Below are 12,313 nucleotides of genomic sequence, written 5' to 3' on the forward strand. Positions count from 1 at the left end.
AGAGTAATGCTGACAAAAATGATACTGAATGATAATCATAATGATATTGATAACAATTATAATATCAGTGATGTCAGCAACAACAGTGATCCAACAACCTTTATCATTTTACTGAAAATGTTAATAATTGTGATGATATTCATTAATAACACTAACAATAGTTATCCTAATCACATGATCGATGATAATCATGATAATGGCAATGATGATGAGGTACATCCCTCCTGTAGAGAATTCACAGCGGTTTATAAGGCAGTTGTAACAGCACAGTAACATGAGTAAAGCTTTCGGTCTGTGGTCGCTATAGTTATGTCAGTCTGGTTAATTATCATAATACTAATGATTACGGTATTCGTAATGATATTCAGAAAAATACAAACAGAATTTACAGTTGAACAAACTTTTAACTTTTTTATGATTAAAAAAACCCATAGGTAAAGGGAATCGAACATTTACAAATAGATTTGCAAGCTTAGCAGAAGGATATGGGGTAACGTACAGGTCTCTCTTTTCACTATTTTATTCGGAACAATTCGACAAAAGTAACAACATTGTACAATGCATAAATATCATAATGATACACCTTAAAATATATTTGTCTCATTTTGGCACTGAAAAGTTCTATTGAGGAATGCCATAGGAATTGGAAGGGCGAGAGGGACGAGAAGGGGCGCTGTATCCCTGAGAAGGTCCTTGACGGGCGCGCTCGATTTGCCTGAGGGCGTGGGCGGGGATGGGATGAGGGAAGGCTGGCGCCACGGGAAGGAAGGGCGACTGAGGCTGGAAGCCGTTCTCGTCAGCTACGAAGCGAAGCTCAAACTGTTGTCCGTCAGGAAGGGGAAAGCTGAAAATGATGGATTGGGTTAACATATGATGTTTTTTAAATGAATAATCGTATTCCTATATCAACAGAATCTTGATGAAGCAAATAGGGACACTCACGAGTAGGATCCGGACATGGCTGTGACAGGACCCTCCTTGGCGGGAATAGGCGATCCACTTTCCTGGCGTGAGATGCCGTCACCGGTCTCAACATTGAAGCTGTAAGCACCGGCGGCGTCGGGGTGGACGCGGTCGTCCACAAGGATGGGCACTATTGGTCCGGGAGCAGATCTTGGGGCGGAGTAGGTTGGCTGGGGAGCAGGTCTTGGGGCGGAAAAGGAAGGGCGAGATGCAGGTCGCGACCTGTGGCTGAAGGCTGAAGAAGGTTGAGGAGAGGCATAGCCGAAGTGACTGGGCAGTCTGTCAGCCAGACAGACTGATACAACTGTGACGAATACAAACTGAAAAATACGAAAAATGTTATTGTGCTGGGAAGTCGTTTCAAAATCCGATATGAATTATATCTTCAGATTTTTTTTCTTAACAAATATTAGATATTTTGCAGGCTTACGATCTTCATGACGGCGGAGGGTGTGGCTAGTCGAACGGCCCAGAAGGTGAGTGATGCCGGTCTCTCGAACCAAGCTTTATATACCAGTGGAGGAGTCAGGGTCAAGGTGGCAGCATCATTGCCACCCACGCAAGTAATCTATTGCAACATGTGGGTACGTGTAATACTTCTTGTCAACCAATCAGTTGTTCTGAGGAATCATGTGCACAGTGCAACGTAAATTGTTCCCTTGGGCATAGATTTATCTTTCATTTCTGTTTAATTGTAACGCAATATCAAAGAAATAGAGGGAGAACTGAAAATGTTTAAGAAATTATAAATGCATTAATAGTCGGTTTAACCATTTCTTTTAACTGCCAGTCTCAGCATCTATTTTTCTGTCTACCCCTCTTTTTTCTCGTTCTCGTGCCTTAATTTCTTTACACTAATATGGCGTTCTTGTCAAAGGTAATAATGATAACAAGTGTAACAAATATGACAATGGTAATATTGTTAGAAAGAACGGCGACAAAAGTTATTTAGGTAAAGGCATCAGTAATAGTAATAACGGCAATACTACCACTGCTACTGCTGTTACTATCATCGGGGAGCTAACGCCGACGGGGGCGCATAGCCGCATTTACCCTTCATTTTCACCTATGAGGATCCCTCATGGCAAGCCGCCAGAAAGGGGCTCGGCCCATCTCGAGCTCTTCACGACAGATTTGGTCGATCTGCCCATGCTACGACTTCCTAGGTCATCCCACAGGCCTCCTCCACCCAGGGTTGTCTCATACAGAGACAACCTGGTGGGCAGGATCATCCTGTGGGAAGCCAGCCAGGTGGCCATATAGCCTGAGATGGCGCTCACGGATTGTGCAAGTAACACGTCCTGTGCTAGTCTCACAGTACAACCATTGGTTGGACACGTGGTCCCGCCACCAGTACCCAATGATCCTGTGCAAGGACCTATCACAATAGGCATCAAGACGAGACTCCAATGTACAAGATAACGTACATGTATCACTACCGTATACTAAAACTGGCATTATCAGGGCATTGAAAACCCGTAGCTTGGTCCTTCTGCACAGTAACTGCATCTCCAAATACTTGTCGAGAGAGTTCATGACCCATGCTCTCAGGCCAATCCATCTACTGACTTAATTATCAAACGCCTTCCTAAGGTCGATGTAGGCTGTAAGCGGCCCATGCCCCCTTCCCCTTCCTGAGAGGGATTGCCACAACTCTCAACAGGTCAGGGGGAACGTTACCAGACTGCCAGATGGCAGCCAGGAGAGCATGCAATCCATGCGCCATAGGTTCACCACCTCCCATTAACATTTCAGCTGCTTTACTACTCCTCAGTATGGAGATCGCCCCCTAACTTCAGATAAGAAGGGTGGATCTTCACTGATGGGTAGGTCTGGCAACGGAATCTCGGCACTACCCGCATCCAAGTTCACTGTTGGTAGATCAACCTGGTACAACAACTGAGACGATCTGGCCACTTGCTGAGCGAACTCCAGTCACCTGTGAAGAGGGTTTGGAGTTCAGCTTTCTCAGAGCTTGATATGCAGGACGAAATGGCCTTCGACCTCTTCTGCAAGACTCCTAACAAACTGTTCCTTGTCCTTTCTCAGCAGTGACCGAGCTCTGTGCACCTGAGAACGGTGCTAAGCCTGATCCCCTGTCAGACAAGCCGCACCACAAGCATCTGTGGCTTCCAGTGTCTACTGCGAGATAAATTCTGTATTGCTTTTGGGGGGCATTCATCAATTGATTCTTGAGCTTGAGCAACCCCTGGGCACATTCCCCCTCCTTCTGCCTGTACAAATGAACCAGCCTAGGGTGGTCCCTAGACCACTGGGGAGCTTCGAAGTGGACCCGAGGGTAGCCACAACCGGTCTATTGTCAGTAACATAGAACGTGGCAATCATATATACCCTGCAGTTCTAGAGGATCTTTCAACAAGTGCTGATGAGGATGTGGTTGATCTCCTTGGCTGCATTATCCGCATCACTATACCACATCCAGCGATGTGGGTCTGAGCGTTGGTACCAGTAACCGATAATCCTCAGTTTCTAGGATCTTTCAAAGTCCCAGAAAAGGAGGCTATTCTCGCTACCAGCGATTATATCTCGCCGATGACAACTGTCCGACTCATCTCTTGCACATTGAGGTTACAAACATCAGTATGAGCATACACAGCAATAAGAGACATGAAGCCATATGCAAGCTTCAGCCTCAGTACCATGACACGCTCATCGATCGGAGTAACCTCAACTACTGAGGACTGGAATCTGCTGGAGATGGCTATGGCATGACCAGTAGTAGGTGTAGCCACCTACACTAATCGTGCCGCTGATAATAACTATAATGATAATGAGGCTAGTGATACCAATCAAAATACTAAGAGGGGTAATGATAATGATTATGATAATAATAGTGATAATAAGATAATACTACCAATGATAATGATAACAATGATAATATTAATAGTAATAACGATGATAAGAATAAGAATACAAATAGATAAATTAAAGTAATGATAGGAATAATCATAAAAATAATGCACTAATTGTAGCTATGACAGTGATGAAAATAACTATAATGTTATGTATTAAAATTTTGATAATGATGATAATGGTAATGATGATAAATGCATTATCATAATAATGATTATGATAGTGAATAACAATAGTAATAATAACAATAAGAAAAATAGCAATAACTATAATAGTAATAGTAATTATGGTAACAATAACGACAGCAACAATAATGATAAGGATGTTGATAATAATACTAATGATAATGATAAGAATATTAATAATGATAATATGACAAAAATGAGGATAATGATAATAATGATAATGATATTGATAGCTATTATTACTACTATAACTGTTACTAATAGTAATGATAAAGTAAAAAAAAAAAAAAAAAAAAAAAAAAAAAAAACAGTCAAACATTTAGTAGGATAGGATGTAATGAACAAGTTAATTTTATCGCTTATTTTATTCAGAACAATTCGATAAATGTAACAATATTGTACAATGTATTATCATAAATAATATAACGTGTCACTTTGGCACTGAAAAGTCCTAGTGAGGAATGCCATAGGAATTGGAAGGGCGAGAGGGACGAGAAGGGGCGCTGTATCCCTGAGAAGGTCCTTGACGGGCGCGTTCGATTTGCCTGAGGGCGTGGGCGGGGATGGGGTGAGGGAAGGCTGGCGCCACGGGAAGGAAGGGCGACTGAGGTTGGAAGCCGTTCTCATCAGCTACAAAGCGAAGCTCAAACTGTTTTCCGTCAGGAAGGGGAAAGCTGAAAAAGATGGATTGAGTTATATGTTTTTTTTTTTTTTTTTTCTTTTTTTTTATGAATAGTATTCCTGTATCAACAGAATCTTGATGAAACAAATAGGGGCACTCACGAGTAGGATCCGGACATGGCCGTGACGGGACCCTCCTTGGCGGGAATAGGCGATCCACTTTCCTGGCGTGAGATGCCGTCACCGGTCTCAACATTGAAGCTGTAAGCGCCGGCGGCGTCGGGGTGGACGCGGTCGTCCACAAGGATGGGCACTAGTGGTCCGGGAGCAGATCTTGGGGCGGAGTAGGTTGGCTGGGGAGCAGGCCTTGGGGCGGAAAAGGAAGGACGAGATGCAGGTCGCGACCTGTGGCTGAAGGCTGAAGAAGGTTGAGGAGAGGCATAGCCGAAGTGACTGGGCAGTCTGTCAGCCAGACAGACTGATACAAGTGCGGCGAATGCAAGCTGAAAAATAGAATCAACATATTTCGTTGATTAACTTGTCTTAAAAATCTGTTGCGTTATATGATAACATGAGATAGTAAGTCAATACATGATAATAAATATGATGATGATTATCATAACATTGATAACTATAACATAGTAACGGTGATATTTTTAATGCGTTGTCTCATATTAGATTTTGGGGTGACTTACGATCTTCATGGCAACGGAGGGTGTGGCGAGTCGAATGGCTCGGGAGGTGAGTGATGCTATTCTCTCGAACCAAGGTTTATATACCGGTGGAAGAGTCAGCGTCAAGGTGGCATTATCATTACCTCCCACGCAAGGAAATGTACATCCCCTTATGCAATACATCTATGCTTGTCCATTTTAATAATTCTTGATCTAATTACGCACATTATTCATTATTGGTTACCGTCTCTGGTATATGAATAGATTCCTTCCATTACCGATAACGAATAAATCATATGAAAAGTATTAGTGATTTTTGTAATATTTCATGGGGTACAACGGAGATTGTAATTTTTAGTCCATTTTACGGAGGGAATAGAGGGAGAACCGGAAGTCTTTCAAGAAAACAAGGTCTTTATCTCCTCTTTTCACCTATGAATTTCTTTGTACATCTTTGGTTTGATCCATTTTTTTTTTCTTTATCGTTCCTTTAGTTCCTCTATTTGTACTTATAAGGAATTATCATCAAAGATAATAATGTGTAACATAAGCGATGATAATTTGAGTGATATAAAGAACAGCGATAACAATGATACAAATTGAAATGAGAATTATATTAATAGCAGTAACAGTGGCAACTCATCACTTCTGCTACCACTCTTGCTACAGCAGTTGCTGCTGGTAGTGATTAAGTTAATACTCGAAACGGTATTAGAAAATATAAAAATAATGATAACAAAAGTGACAATAGAATAGTGATAATGAATAATGATAACTAATAGTGATAATAATGATAATGAAAATAGTGATAGTGATGGTGAGGATATGATAATGATTTTGACAATGAAAATGGTAAGAACACAATGATAATGATAATCATAATAATGACAGCAAAAAGGATAAAAATAATGGTAACGATGATAATGATAGTGATAATAATGATGAATATAATAGTGATAATGATTATAATGATAATGAAAATAATGATAATCAAGAAAATAATTTTAGTATGAACGGAGATATATATTGCAATGATAATAATTATCATGATAAGGAAAGTGGTAATAACGTCGATAATAGTATTAAATAAAAAGTATGATAAAATGGACAATTATAATGGTTATGGTTATAATGATATCGATGGTAATAACAGTGATGATGGTAATGATGGGGATGATGATGACAATAATGATAATGATGATGATAGTTGTGATACTGCTATTACTTATGATAAACATATGAAAATCTTAATAATAAGGTCATAACTGTGAAAACGATAGTAGTGGTAATAATGATAATAACAATAATGATAATAATTTTGGTTGTAATAAAAGATAATAGAAGAATGATAATAACAGTGATAATAACAACAACAATTATAACAGTAATAATAGTAATGATAATAATAAAGATTATAATAGTAATAATAATGATAGTAATGATGATAATGATAATCATAATGACAATGGTGATGATGATGACAATGATAATGATGATAATGTCGATAATGATTATAGTAATAATGATAAAAATAATAGTAATGATAATAACAATAATGATAATAGAATATTACTACTACTACTACTACTACTAATATTAATTTGATTATGATTATAAGAATATAAATACAAATAAGAATAAGAATAGAAAATCAATGGTAAGGATGATTTTAGTTAGGATAATAGTGGAATAATGATGGTAAAGATAATAATAACACTAATGATGAAAAAGATGATTAAAATGCAGTACCAATGGAAATTATTAATTCAATAGAATGATAATGATGATACTAGTGATAAGAGCCATAATGAGAACTAATATTGACGCTGATGATGTTACTACTAATGGTAATGATAATGAAGTTAACGATAGCAACAACAGTGATAATGATAATGATCATGATGATAGAATAGTATCAATGGTAGTTGCAGAAGCAATAGTAGTAACAATTATAATGATAATGATAATAATAGCAATGATAAGTGCAATGATAATGCATGTGATGACATTACTAATGATGAAGATAATAGTGATGATGATAGAAGTAACAGTAATAATATCAATGACAAAGATAATTGTTATAATTATTATTACCAATACTTTACTGATATTTGTAAAAATACTATAGCTAATAATCACTATTGTTTTCATTACTACTACTTTTCCTGTCACTATTATCATGATGATTATTATCATTAACATTAGCATTATTATCATCATTATTTTCATCATTATCATTATTGTCATTATCATTTTTATTGTTATTATTATCACAATGATGATAAAGATAATAATGCTAGTAATAATAATACTTGTAATGAAAGTAATGATAATAATATTATTATGATTATCATTATCATTATTATTATTATTACTATTATTATCAATAACAGTGGTAATGATAATGATAGCAATGATAATTCTAACAACTAAACATTAATAACAATAATAATAACAGACAATAATTAAATGGTGATTATAACGCTAATAACAATATTGGTAATGATGATGATGGTAATGATAATGTTAATAACGATATTGGTAATAATAATAATGATAACAATGTTAATGATAACAATAATGGTAATAGCAATAATAATGATCATGATCATCATCATGATAATGATAATAATAATAATAATAATAATAATAATAATAATAATAATAATAATAATAATAATAATGAAAACAATGATGATAAAAACAACAATGCCAATGAAATAATGATAGTAATAGTATTGATAGTAGTAGTAATGATAATGATACTGGTAATACTAACAACGATTATAACGGCGAGATAATGACAAAAATCATGATATCAATAATACAGTAATGATAAGGACTACATCAATATTGCTAATACTTCTGATAACAATAATTATTGCAATATTGATAAGGGCGATGACAATAATGGTGACATTAAACGACATTGGTGATAATGGTGATGATCATAATTATGAAGATGATGGCGGTGATGATAAAGATAATGACGATGGTGATGATGATTGATACTCATAAATAATAGCATTAGGGGACTAAGAAAATAAAAATGATAATGAGACTACATTTGATAAGGACTATGCTGACACTGATAATGTTGATCCAAATAAGATAATGGTGATAACAACTGCCATGACAATGATCTTATCAGCTATAACATCAATAAACCAATAACCAGTTACCATAACGTTAATGCAAATTGTAATAGTACGATCAATACTAGTTGTAATGCTCTTCACTGAAAATCATAACCATAACATGTTGCTTAATGATGACCGTGATGATGATAATGTAAAACATTACTTTAAAGAATTCTTAGTGGATCAGAAGGTAGATCGACCAGCACAATAACTTAATGTTTTCGCTTTGTGTTCGTCATAGTGAGGTCAATCTGACACAAATATTGATTCTAATGATAATGATAATTATGAATATTGATTTTTGATGATAGTGTTAATCATGGTAATGATTATGATACTCATGACAGTAATTAGAAATGTTACTGATAATATTCAAGGTTCGGATTCACTATCATACGACCGACACGCATTATCAGCGGACACCAGTGATGGCAAAGTGGGATTCACGAAGAGATGATAACTTGCATCGACTGGTAACCAATAGAGAGAGCTCTAGCAAAACAATTCCACCAATCAGCGATCGTCATACATATTTTAGGTTCCTTCGGCCAATCACAAAACGTGGAAACAGAGCTAGACAACGAGATTTTAAAAGTCATTGTCACGCCTAGAACACCATTTAAGCAAATGTAGAAAAAATCAGTTAATATTTATTTGATTATATCCATCATGTGGGATGTTGATAGACTTCCCTAGATATTTATCGCATAAATAGTAACCAATACAACACTGTTATATTAGCATATCATTGTTTACCACAAAACAAAGAAACTGCCCAAAGAGTTTTTATTTGAGTATTTCTCGTGATTGTTAAACAAAGATCCGGGCGAAACACATTTTTTTTATTCAACACTATCTATCGCCAATTAAAGGAAATTATTAAATATCATTCTTGCCCATATGTTTTGGAGATTGCCTTACCTATAAGTTTGCAAGAATGTGTGTGGATTTATTTTTTGCTAGTTTCATGTGAAAATAAACATTTCTTTGTCATGTCCATATTATAGTATCTGTTTGCCATCATACAAATTATATGAGGTATAAAAAAATAAACCGAAAACTTTGCTTGAATATTGATTTTTGGATGAGATAACACATGATGATATCGTCTTCCCAGAAGTTACAAGTAAAATTTATCATAGTAACTCCGATGGCAAGTTGTTAGTGAATACCACTACTGCCTGTTCACCATGGTAACTATAGTTACCAGTGATTTTACCATCGTAAGTGTGTTCGTGAATGTAGCCCCAGGAAGGAAATACTGATAGTAAAAAGAACTTTCTTGCTTATAAGAATACGCAAATAAGGATGAAGAAATAGTCGAACGGTATATCAGATTTGTATATAAAAGTTTGTTTGATTATGTGACTAGTAGGCAATGAGGGAGAAACCCAGAACCATAAAGAAGAATAAAAGCAGATATTTGCATATGGATTTGTAGATTGAGCAGGACATAGACACGTCTCCTTTTTTCTTTTTCTTTTTCTTTTTTATTCGAAATAAGACTAATGTAACAACATTGTACAGTGCATTAAGATCGTTATAAATTATATAACTTTAAATACTATCGTGTTATTTCTGGTATTAAAAAGTTTCACTGAGGAGAGCCGTAGGAATTCGAAGGGCGAGAGGGTCGAGAAGGGGCGCTGTATCCCTGAGAAGGTCCTTGACGGGCGCGTTCGATTTGCCTGAGGGCGTGGGCGGGGATGGGATGAGGGAAGGCTGGCGCCACGGGAAGGAAGGGCGACTGAGGCTGGAAGCCGTTCTCGTCAGCTACGAAGCGAAGTTCGAACTGTTGTCCGTCAGGAAGGGTGAAGCTGAAAGAGATGGATTGGTTGTATATATAATGTTCCGTAATGAATGTAGAGATATCAACCGAGTTCCCTTATCAAATGAATTTTGATACAATAAGGAGCGACACTCACGAGTAGGATCCGGACATGGCCGTGACGGGACCCTCCTTGGCGGGAATAGGCGATCCACTTTCCTGGCGTGAGATGCCGTCACCGGTCTCAACATTGAAGCTGTAAGCGCCGGCGGCGTCGGGGTGGACGCGGTCGTCCACAAGGATGGGCACTATTGGTCCGGGAGCAGATCTTGGGGCGGAGTAGGTTGGCTGAGGAGCAGGTCTTGGGGCGGAAAAGGAAGGACGAGATGCAGGTCGCGACCTGTGGCTGAAGGCTGAAGAAGGTTGAGGAGAGGCATAGCCGAAGTGACTGGGCAGTCTGTCAGCCAGACAGACTGATACAACTGCGGCGAAAGCAAACTGAAAAGTAAGAATAAGGCATTGTGTTGATTGAGTTGTCTTACTCTTTTGCGAATTTTCTTATTAAAATATCCATAATTCAATATAAAACACTGGGGCAGCCTGTTAGCCAAGCACACCGAGCAGAAAAAGTGTTACTGTGCGAATTCAGCTGTATTGAAATTCCTTGTGACTTCTCGAAGTGAAAGTGTAACATATTTCTTTTGCAGACTTACGATCTTCATGTCGGCGGAGGGTGTGGCGAGTCGAATGGCTCAGGAGGTGAGTGATGCCGGTCTCTCGAACCAAGCTTTATATAGCGACTGGAAGAGTCAGGGTCAAGGTGGCAATATAATTTACCTCCCACGCAAGGAAATCTAAATGTCTTTATGCAATACATCTGTGCTGGTTCACCTTAATCTTTCTTAGTACAGTTACGCACAGTATTCATTTTCCTTTATTATTAATGATAGAAATGGAGTAATAAAATCATTTTACGAAAAGTTGTAATTAATCTCATTCATTTCCCGGTTGTTAGGTGTATCATGTGGAGGCCTACATTGCAACATTGTAAAACAGAAGAAAAATATACATCCAATGCCGTATTGGACTAAAAGGTTTGCATTCCCGAAAATCTATAATTTTGAAAACAAAACTTTTTGTCTTTCTTCCTCAAACAGTCCGCTTGCTCATCTCTTTTAACTGTCACACTTAATATGAAATTCTCTTCATATCTCCTTTTCTCTCTCCCTTTTGCTATTGCTTTCTTTCAGTCGCATTGTCATCAACGACAAAGATAATAACAAATGCATAATAACATATGATAATGATAGTAATAGAAAGAACTAAGACAACGATATAAACTGAAGCATGAAAATAATGATAATAGTAATGGCAATTATGATACTTCTGGCATTGCTACTGTTAATACTGATGATAAAAGTATAGTAATATAAATGATAACTTTGATATCAATGATGACGATAATAATGATAAAGTAATGATAAAACTGATAATATAGTAAAAGTAACAATAATGACAATAGAGTTAACAATAATAATTATGAGGATGATAATGATAATGATAATAACAATGATGATAATGATAGTGATGAAAAAAAATAATAACAAGGATAATAATAAGGATGGTAATAGCAATAACAATGATTACAACAATAATAAAGATGATAATAACAATCATAACCAATAATGATGATAATAGTAGTGAATATAATTATCATGATTATGATGATAATGATGATAATAGCAATAACGATAATGATAATGATCTTATTGATAATGATAATAATTATGACGATAATGATAATAACAATAATGATATGATAATGATATTGATGATAATAATTACGATAATGATATTGATGATAATAATTACGATAATGATAATGAGGATGATAACGACAATAACAATATTTCTCGTAATTATTAGATTAGTAACAGCGATGACAATGATAACCATAATAATAATGATAATAATAGTAAAATATTACTACTACTGCTAAGGGCTATGATAATGATAATGATGAATATGAGAATGATGAAGCGAATCATACTAACGATGGGGATGATAATATCAAACACAACAACAAAA

The 12,313-nt window shown here is 36.4% G+C and overlaps 3 protein-coding genes across 3 annotated transcripts; all 3 read right to left on the reverse strand.

Moving 5' to 3' along the window:
- Nucleotides 1-504: 504 nt before the first annotated feature.
- Nucleotides 505-2,506, reverse strand: LOC138863706 (pupal cuticle protein 27-like). Its single transcript, XM_070128525.1, has 5 exons — nucleotides 2,440-2,506; nucleotides 2,244-2,341; nucleotides 1,394-1,531; nucleotides 943-1,283; nucleotides 505-844 (listed from the first exon to the last, which is right to left on the reverse strand). Exons 1-5 carry the CDS (start codon nucleotides 2,504-2,506, stop codon nucleotides 622-624), a joined length of 867 nt encoding a protein of 288 aa, XP_069984626.1. The 3' UTR covers nucleotides 505-621.
- A 1,868-nt stretch (nucleotides 2,507-4,374) lies between these two features.
- On the reverse strand, nucleotides 4,375-5,411 carry LOC113811424 (cuticle protein AM1239-like). Its single transcript, XM_027363161.2, has 3 exons — nucleotides 5,339-5,411; nucleotides 4,806-5,146; nucleotides 4,375-4,696 (listed from the first exon to the last, which is right to left on the reverse strand). The coding sequence occupies exons 1-3, from the start codon at nucleotides 5,345-5,347 to the stop codon at nucleotides 4,474-4,476; spliced, it is 573 nt and encodes a 190-aa protein (XP_027218962.1). The 5' UTR covers nucleotides 5,348-5,411; the 3' UTR covers nucleotides 4,375-4,473.
- A 4,534-nt stretch (nucleotides 5,412-9,945) lies between these two features.
- LOC138863800 (cuticle protein AM1239-like) lies at nucleotides 9,946-10,991 on the reverse strand. The gene is made up of 3 exons (XM_070129045.1): nucleotides 10,939-10,991; nucleotides 10,383-10,723; nucleotides 9,946-10,274 (listed from the first exon to the last, which is right to left on the reverse strand). The coding sequence occupies exons 1-3, from the start codon at nucleotides 10,945-10,947 to the stop codon at nucleotides 10,052-10,054; spliced, it is 573 nt and encodes a 190-aa protein (XP_069985146.1). The 5' UTR covers nucleotides 10,948-10,991; the 3' UTR covers nucleotides 9,946-10,051.
- Between the last annotated feature and the right edge of the window lie 1,322 nt (nucleotides 10,992-12,313).

Source organism: Penaeus vannamei, chromosome 13 (assembly GCF_042767895.1).
Source record: "Penaeus vannamei isolate JL-2024 chromosome 13, ASM4276789v1, whole genome shotgun sequence".
NCBI lineage: Eukaryota > Metazoa > Arthropoda > Malacostraca > Decapoda > Penaeidae > Penaeus > Penaeus vannamei.

Coding starts and splice junctions, on each gene's coding strand:
- LOC138863706 (XM_070128525.1), bottom strand. CDS start 2,506: ATGGGTCATGAACTCTCTCGACAAGTATTTGGAGATGCAGTTACTGTG. Junction 1,284..1,393: donor CCTCCGCCGTCATGAAGATC/GTAAGCCTGCAA, acceptor CGTATTTTTCAG/TTTGTATTCGTCACAGTTGT. Junction 845..942: donor GCCATGTCCGGATCCTACTC/GTGAGTGTCCCT, acceptor CATCATTTTCAG/CTTTCCCCTTCCTGACGGAC.
- LOC138863800 (XM_070129045.1), bottom strand. Junction 10,275..10,382: donor GCCATGTCCGGATCCTACTC/GTGAGTGTCGCT, acceptor CATCTCTTTCAG/CTTCACCCTTCCTGACGGAC.
- LOC113811424 (XM_027363161.2), bottom strand. Junction 4,697..4,805: donor GCCATGTCCGGATCCTACTC/GTGAGTGCCCCT, acceptor CATCTTTTTCAG/CTTTCCCCTTCCTGACGGAA.